The sequence below is a fragment of the Cupressus sempervirens genome, chromosome 4, assembly GCF_028749045.1.
Source record: "Cupressus sempervirens isolate cs-2001-9-10 chromosome 4, ASM2874904v1, whole genome shotgun sequence".
Classification (NCBI taxonomy): Eukaryota; Viridiplantae; Streptophyta; class Pinopsida; order Cupressales; family Cupressaceae; genus Cupressus; species Cupressus sempervirens.
Window position 1 is genome coordinate 18,799,470 of NC_143121.1, and position 9,139 is coordinate 18,808,608.

At 40.0% G+C, this 9,139-nt stretch overlaps 1 protein-coding gene across 1 annotated transcript; it reads left to right on the forward strand.

Annotated features, from left to right (window-relative positions):
- Positions 1-360, forward strand: LOC149559708 (uncharacterized). The gene has a single exon (XM_089827466.1). The coding sequence runs from the start codon at positions 1-3 to the stop codon at positions 358-360; it is 360 nt and encodes a 119-aa protein (XP_089683592.1).
- The last annotated feature ends 8,779 nt before the right edge of the window (positions 361-9,139 follow it).

The following is a 9,139-nucleotide window of genomic DNA, read 5'->3' on the forward strand; positions in this document are numbered from 1 at the left end:
ATGAAGAAGATTGGACCGTGTGAAATTTTAGAGAAGTATGGAGAAAATGCTTGCAAAGTGGCATTGCCTCCAGATGTAGCTATCTCACCTATATTTAATGTCTCAGATTTCACATTGTATAAAGATTCAAATGAAGAAGTTGGTATAGAAGCAACAACACATGAATCAAATGACTGGATTCAAGAGTTGCCTTTTAAAGAGAAGCCACAGATGGAGTGCATCATCAATAGCAGAGAGGCCATGAGGGCAAGAGACAAAGTGCACTTAGAGCATTTGGTCAAGTGGAAGAGCCTTTCAGATTCTGAAGCTACTTGGGTGCCAGAAACAGAAATTCTGAGGCAAGGTGGGGATCTACAATAGTTGGTCTCCAAGAGGACTTGAGACAAAATTTACCCCCAGGATTATGCTGCAGGAGCAGCTATAGAAATAATATTTTTTTATTGTTTATCGGGGGTACTTATATATTTTAGGGCATATTTTAATAGTTTTCTATCACTTAGTAAATAATTGATGTTTAGGGCACATTTTAATATTTTAGGGCAGAATTTGATGTTTTGTTAAAGGATTAAACAAAAACATTTACGAGACTGGTGGTTGCCAAAAACAGTTTTAAGTGTTTATCATTGTTTATATATTCTTTGCAAAGTCGATCGTTGGGAGAGGATTTTTTTTTTGATTGGAAGAAGGTTGAGATATTGTGAAGATTATTTGTACTCTACCCTGAACAGATGAAATAAATAATATAGTAGTGCTTTCTTGCTACTTGGTTTTTATTTTGTTCACACTGCAAATTGATTAGGGATGCATATCATATCTATTGGTTTCTGAATAAAATAGTAGCAGCATTGTTTTTTTTTTTGAGTGTGTAGAAGTTATTGTTTTAGAAAGCCAGACTCACACAAGAATCTCTAGAAGTTAATTTGGGTATTAATGCCTCTTGCTCGGATAAACACCATATGAAGTGCCCTGAGTGTGGTGAAGAGCGGGTAGGAGGAATGTACAGTATGTTCTTTGTGGTCATTTGCAGGAACGGGCTACAGTTTGAAGAAATATGTGTTTGGTAAGGCAACATCCCTATGTGCTTGCCATGATGAACACATGTAACCTGTAAGGTGCTGTTCATATTTGATGTTTTTTTTCTTGTAATCTTCTCCAGTTTCTTCTTTCCATCCAATTTTGAAGCTAGTATAGGCTTTATAATTGTTATCTCCTCATCAAAGTGACGTTCAAGTTGGCAATTATTTTTATATATGGCAATAGTAAATTTAATTGACACAAGGAATGCTTGACAAATTGTGTTATTTTAAAATGTTTTAAAGATGATTCTAAATATGCTTTTGATAACAACAAAAATCATGCTTTGACTACTAGAAAATATGTTAACTTTAGTTATCACAGAATATAATTCTAAGTTTGATGATAATAATGTTTAATCTCAAGTTTAAATTTAAGTAGTCAAATGATTTTATACTCTACAAGTACAAAAAATGTAAATAAATTATTTTTGTTATGATTATCTAGACATAAAATGTCTGTTACATGCAAATATAACCATAACACAAAGGAATGAAGCACCCATAAATGGAACAAAAAACACAAATTAACAGACTTCTCCAATCTTGGACTACATCCATCAAATAAAAGAGTCCAATATTATTAGCTATTAACTTCAACATGTTATGATTTTTGATTTGTGATCTCCCTCAACTCATTACCGTTGCAAGAAGCTATATAATCTTTTTTGAAAACTCTAACCCTAAGTCAATACTAGATGACTTATGTTGGATTAACAAGTCAATCCTAAAAATACTTGATGAATCAACCCCAAAATGCATGACGAGTTAACCCCCATTTTTAGGATATTACCTTGGTCTTGCATCTTATGAAAGAGTACAGTGCTTGCTAGTCACTGCAAACCAACATTTTCATGTTTCATAGATTATATTTTTGCTCAAATGTGAATATTTAATATGCCTTTCACCACATTAAATAAAAAATAGGCAACATTATATTATTTGCCTCTTATATAATTGATAATAAATTTAAGTCAATCTTTGTTTGTTTCTCAATTACACTCCGTGAAGATTAAAAAGGATTTTGAAAGTTCATGCGAACACTTGTTTTATTTAGGTTTTCAACTAATCTATTTTACACTATTACATATATTCAAGACCTTTATCTTTAAATAAATATTTCACTTTCTTTTTGTTGTTGCAGTAGGTATATTATTGAATATATTATAGTCAACATTTGATATATTATTAGATTTGTGGGTTTAAGTAGTGTTCTATGTTAGAATCAAGTGACACTGAGAGGGGGGATGAATAAGTGTTGCAACACTTTTAAGAGAATTTAACAATTTACTAATTAATCATATGCAACCATAAAGTGCAATGCATAAAAGTAAAGCATACATCAAAGAATAACTCACAACCCCATAATTTGACTCATAACACCATGTTTTGTTCACAAAGTAACCCAAGATTATGCACTAATATGAAAGTGTCCCAGTTACATGATTTGATTTTGTTAGGAGTTGTTATATGACATTAGTACATGAATCACTATTAAGAGACAAGACCTTGTCAAAGGTTTGCAACCCTGTTAGGAGTTGAGAGCAAAAAGAGAGATCAATACTCAAGAGTGAAGGTAATAGCTACAATCTGGACTCAATATCTAAATACAATAATAGTATTTCATAAAAAATGAACTATTACATAGCACCACATCAACTCCGGTTCGAGTCACACTAGGTTTACCACAAACCCTTTATAAGGGTGAGTGAGTAGCCGAGTTGGTGTGAAGGCGAGTCGTGAGGTGTAGTGTTAGGCTAATGATCCCGGTGCTACGCATCAACTCCGGTTCGAGTCACACTAGGTTTACCACAAACCCTTTATGAAAGTCTTTTTACTCTTTTCGGGATGGAGTCTCTGAGAAGCGTTGGCTGCCGGCTGGGCTAGGGTTTTTCCCCTAGCCTGTTCTTGGTGTTTGATCTTTACTATTTTTCTGTTCTGTTTGGATTGTTAGCTACTGGACATAATTTGCGTCGGTGTTTTTGGAGATCTTCTGCAGTCAATTTTGGATTGGGGGTTTTATTGTTTGCATGGCAGGGCCTGAGATTTCTTCTCCGTTGGTGAGAACAGATGGTTCTTCTCCAACTATGCATGCAATGCGATCTGAATCGTTTTATTCAGGGGAGAGCTCCAAGCTGAAAAAAGTTAATGGTTGTCTTCCGCGTAGCCATGATCGCCCTGTTCTGGTTATTCCTCCAATGACTGTAATGGAGGACATTGATTATTGGACCAAGCATGCTTTGATATGCAAATTTCTTGGAATCCGGATTTCCCTATCCGCTCTTGAGGCATGGATCCACCGCTCTTGGCAGGTGGAAGGCGATATGGAGATTATGTTGGCAGGGAATAGTTATTTTTTTGTTGTATTCTCTTGCATGTCTGATCGTGATCGTGTTTTTGAAGGAGGCCCTTATTTCTACAACAATGTGGGGTTATTTGTCAAACCTTGGCATTCAGGTTTTAATTTTGCTGAGGATCTCCCTTCAACAGTGCCAGTTTGGGTTTGCTTGCCTCGTCTTCCCTTGGAATTTTGGCGTGAAGACATCCTTCGACAAATTGCTGCTTTGTTGGGGAAGCCAGCTGCGATCGCACATCAAACCCTCGATAAAAAGGTTATTTCTTTTGCTAGAATTTGTGTTGAAATTAATTTGAATAACCCATTACCAGATTCTTTGGAAATTTGTCTGGGGGATTCTTCTTGGGTGCAGCAGTTAGATTATGAATCCCTCCCTTTCCGTTGCCGGATTTATCATGAGTATGGTCATTTACTGCGGCAGTGCCCCCGTAACTCGAGTTTCAAAGGAGTGGATCGGTCTACAGCTGGAAATGCTGGTGGTTTGGCAGATACTACAGGGAAAGGACAATCTCAAATGGTTAATACTACCAAGGGGATGAATCCACAAGATGCTACAGGTAAGGGTAAGGCTCCAATGCAGGATAAGGATGGATTTACCCCTGTTCGTCCTCGAGCTAAGGGACGTGGTCAAAAGAGGTCTTTGAAAGAAAGATTATCTAATTCAGGTTTTAACCGTTTTGAGGTGCTGGATAGTATGGTTCTAGAGGAGGGTATTCCTCCTCCTATCTCTTCTGATCCAGCTTGCCCAGATGAGAGATCTGTTCCTAATGATGCTTGTGGGGCATCTCAAGTTGTAGTATATCAGAATTGTGAGGTTCCTGTAGCTCCTGTGACAGCGGCTCTAGTGACTCCTGCAGTGTTGGAAGATGATGATGTTGTTTTGGCTGACTTGGTTAAGGATGTGCTACCATCAGGTAAGGGCAAGGGATCTCCTCTCCCCTTGTGGTTGCTGCCTCGACCCTTTAAGCGGGCTTCTTCTTCTCCCCCTCTAAGGAGTGGGCGCAAAACAGACCAAGAGAAGATTAAACTCACAGGAGATATATTGATTGAGTCTGGTTCAGTGAAACCTTTGGATTCTCATTTTCCCAAATCTACCCAATGATGATTATTCTCTCATGGAATGTAAGGGGGTTGAATAGCATCCCTAGACAAAAGGCTATTCATAACTTGGTGGTTGATCATAGTCCTGATGTTTTTTGTATCCAAGAGACTAAGCTCTCTGTGGAGTCTATGGTCCAACATGCCTCTAGTATTTGGTCTCGTGGCCAATGCCAGTGTGTTGGGGCAACAGGCAGTGCTGGTGGTTTAGCTATATTTTGGGATCCTCAAAAAATTTCTCCTCTTGGCTGGATGTCTTCTCGCTTAGCTCTCTCTATGGTAGCTTCTGCTCTAGACTCAGGAGAGGTAATCATGGTTACTAATGTGTATGCACCTATTGATCTTGTGGGAAAGGAGGAACTTTGGGAACATATTCAATATGTTAGAAATTGTCATCCTTATCATCCTTGGGTGTTAGCAGGGGACTTCAATTCAGTTTTAAGTCTGGAAGAGAAGCATGGTGGTTTGGCTAGATTGGGGCCTTCTTCTGCTCTTCTTCGGCAACACATATCTCTTTTGCATCTCTCTGATGTTAAGCCTTCTAATGGCCTCTATACCTGGAATAATCGCAGGACTGGTGTTGCTGCTATCTCAGAACGCCTGGATAGATTTCTTGTTTCTTGCTTCTGGCTTAGTGGCACCCTTACTATCTCTTCAGAAATCCTTGATTGGAGGGGTTCAGATCATTGGCCAATCAAATTTTCCGCTATAGGGGCTTATGTTCCGAAGCATCCTCCTTTTAAGTTCCAGTTGATGTGGCTTCGTGACTCCTCTCTTCATGATTTTGTTTTTTGTTGGTGGAAAGATGGTGCCCTTGCATATGGTACTGCAATGTTCTCATTTTCTAAAAGGCTTCAATATGTTAAAAGACAGCTCAAGATATGGAATAGGGAATGCTTTGGGAATCTTCACTTTATGAAGAGGCTTGCTCAAGAAAATCTTGATGTCATCACAAGGGAGATTAGAGATTGAGGTTTCTCGGAGGATCTTGGCCAGGCTGAATCCCTTGCTTCTAGAGCTCTAGAAGAATGGGAACTTCGAGAGGAAATTTTTTGGAAGCAAAAGGCTCGAGTTGATTGGCTCCAGGAAGGTGATCGAAACATTGCCTTTTTCCATAAAATAGTGCAATCTCGCCGGAACCAGAGCACTATCTCTTCTTTGGTTAATTCTCAAGGTATCCAACTGAATTCCTTGCCAGCTTTGTTCCAGGAGGCTATTTCGTACTTCTCTACCCTCTTCTCTGAGGACTCTCCTCCTGCTGATAATGAAGAAAATATTATTTTGTCCTGTATTCCTTCCCTTATCACTCAGGAAATGAATGATTATCTCATGCGTCCTATCTCTTTGGAAGAGCTGGAGGCGGTGGTCTTTGGCATGTCTAAGGGGAAGGCTCCTGGTCCTGATGGTTTTCCAGTTGAATTCATTCAGGAATTTTGGGACATCATTAATCATGATTTGTTGGAGGTGGTTAAAGAATCCTATGCTAGCAAGCAGATGCTTCGAGCTTTGAACTCTACATTCTTGACTTTTATTCCTAAGAGAGAGGGTGCTAATCAATTGGAGTTTTTTAGACCAATTGCCTTATGTAATGTGGTCTACAAAGTTACTACTAAGCTGATTGCTGAGAGACTGAAAAGGTGGCTTCCCATTATTATCTCAGAAGAACAAGGTGGTTTTGTTACTGGAAGACAAATTTTGGATGGGGTGGTTATTGCTACTGAGGCTATTCACTCTATGGCTACTTCAAGGGAGAGAGCCATGTTTGTTAGGCTGGATATGGCTAAGGCCTACGATAGAGTTAAATGGAGCTTCCTAAGGAGTATTCTTCTTTCTTTTGGATTTAGCTCTGACTGGGTGAGTTGGATTATGAGTTGCGTTACTTCTGCCTCTTTTTCTATTCTTATTAATGGTCAGCCTTCACAACTATTTGGTGCTTCTAGAGGCCTCCGCCAGGGTGACCCTCTCTCCCCATATCTATTCATCATCATGGCTGAAGGCTTGGGCAGATTCATTAAGCATCAGGTGTCCCAGAATTCTATTCAAGGCTGGCGGTGGGGTAATGGCTTACCTTCTCTTTCCCATCTTCAATTTGTTGATGATTCTGCTCTTGCCGGTCTTGCTAGGATCAAGGAAGCTGAAGCCTTTCGACATGCTTTGGACGTTTATTTGGCAGCTTCAGGCCAGAAAGTTAATGAGCACAAATCTTTCATTTACTTTTTTAACACTCCTAATTCTATTCAACATAGGATTGTTGGTATCCTACGGTTTCAGATAGGTTCACTTCCTTTGACTTATCTTGGCATTCCTATTGCTGTTTCCAGGCAGCCACGTCTCTTCTGGCAAAATTTGATTACCAAGCTTTAGGATAAGGTAAATCATTGGACTCATAGATGGCTTTCTACTGCTGCCCGGGTTACTCTTCTTCAAGCTGTTATCCAAGCTCTTCCTACTTATAGAAGCACGGTTCATGCTGCACCTATTTACTTTCTCAAGGAGTTTGATGCTCTTTCTCAACAATTCCTTTGGAGTGGTAATTTGCGTAGTACTAAATGGAGCTTGGTTAATTGGGCAACTGTTTCTAGGCCTAAAAAGGAGGGTGGTCTTGGTCTTCGTTCTGCTCTATTGAGTAGACAAGCTTTGGCTGCTAAACTTTATTGGCGATGGTGCTCTGGACAGCATCAACTTTGGGCTCGTATTATCACTCATAAATATTTTCATGGTGTTGATCCTTGCTCTGTTTCTGCACTTCCTCTTGAAGGTCGTGGCTCAATGGTTTGGCATAATTTGAAGACAGGTGCGATGTTGGTGAAGAGGGGTCTGTTCTGGATATGTAAAGGAGGTTCTCAGGCTTTGTTTTGGTTTGATGCTTGGGATGGATTCCCTTCCATTTTATCCATATACCCTCATTTTCAGCCTCTTTGTGACTCTTTTCATGCCGCTGGATGGGATAAAGTGGCTCATTACAAGACTCCTTATCAATCGGGACCTGTTGTTGGTTATAGATGGAAGCATTCCTCTGATTGGCCTCCTGGAGGTACAGACATGGATCGTCAGGAGCTTTGTCAAATTTTGGCATCTAGAGAGTGTTCCTCTTTGCTTGGTCCATATGTATTGGCTTGGGGCGGTACCTTGTCTGGTAAATATCATGTCTCTGCTGGGTATCAGGAGATAACTAGCCAATTATTTGGGGATGCTGAGGTCCCTTGGTGGAAGCAAGTCTGGAATAAAGTTTCTTGGTCCAAGTGCAATTTTTTCATGTGGCTAGTGGCTCACAACCGTTGTCTTACCTGGGATAATCTTTGTAAACGTGGATTTCAGGGCCCCTCTTATTGTGTTTTGTGTGGTAATGGAGAGGAGTCTGTCTCCCATCTATTCTTCCATTGCTCCTATTCTACTAAGATATGGCACCTTTGGTGGAGCGCTTGGGGTTGCTCTTGTTGGCATGCTTCCTCTTTGCCTGAGTTCTGGGCTCACTTGGGTAGTGCTCCCTCCAAGTCTTCTTCTCTCCATGCTGCTTGGATTGCTGGCCCATCTTTCATGCTTTGGCATATCTGGTTGGAGAGGAATCGTCGCATATTCCAAGATGTTCGGCTTGGTGTTTTGCATCTTTGGTGGAAAATATCACATTCTCTCCAGGAAACTATTCTTGTGAAGTGTGAGCTTGATGGGGGTATGAATCCGATTGATCTTGCTATCTGTAATCGCCTCAATTTTCATCTGCAGGATGGGGTTGCGGCTCATAGGTTTCCTTCTATGTCCAGGCAGCTTCACCATTAGAGGAAGGGTCGGGTTAACCGGGATGGGCACTGGACTTCTCCTCCCTGTGGAGTTCTGAAAATTAACACTGATGGTTCTTCTCGTGGGAATCCTGGTCCAGCTGGTATTGGCGGAGTGGCTTGTTGTAGTTCTGGGAATGTTAAATTTTTCTTCTCAATTCATAAGGGTGATTATACTAACAATCTCATGGAAGCTCAGGCTATTTTATATGTTGTGGAATAGTGTTGCTTGTGGGGATGGAGTAAGATTATTTGTGAGTCTGATTCCCAGGTGGTGGTGAACATGCTTTCTTCACAAGAGCTTGAGGATGTTAGTTGGCAGCTGGCCAATGTTGTTAAGCAGATTCTTTTCTTATCTTCCTCTTTTCAGTTCATTAGGTTCAAGTATATTCCGCGAGAATGGAATAGACCTGCTAATTGTTTAGCCAAATGGGCTTCTAGTCATGATCCGGGTTGGAATATTAGGGATAGGGGGCAACTGTCCTTTGAGATGGTGCAAGAATTTGATGATCTTGTTGCTCAAGATCGAGCTCCTTGTTGAGCTCTCCTTGTTGTATTCCTTTCTGTCTTAATAAATTTTTACCCCTCTTTTTGCAAAAAAAAAATGCTTGATTATTCCACCCGTAACTCACATATGGTCTCATTTGTAATTTAGCGTCAAGGTTCACACATTACATCAATACATCATCACAATATATGCACACATGCTTGCATGCCAATAAGTCTTTCCTTTGTATCCTTATAAGTGATTAATCAAGTCATCTTATCTAACCCTTTACAAAATGTGTCCATTTATTGCTAAAATACAAAAATGAACCACTCTATCCAAGAGTTAA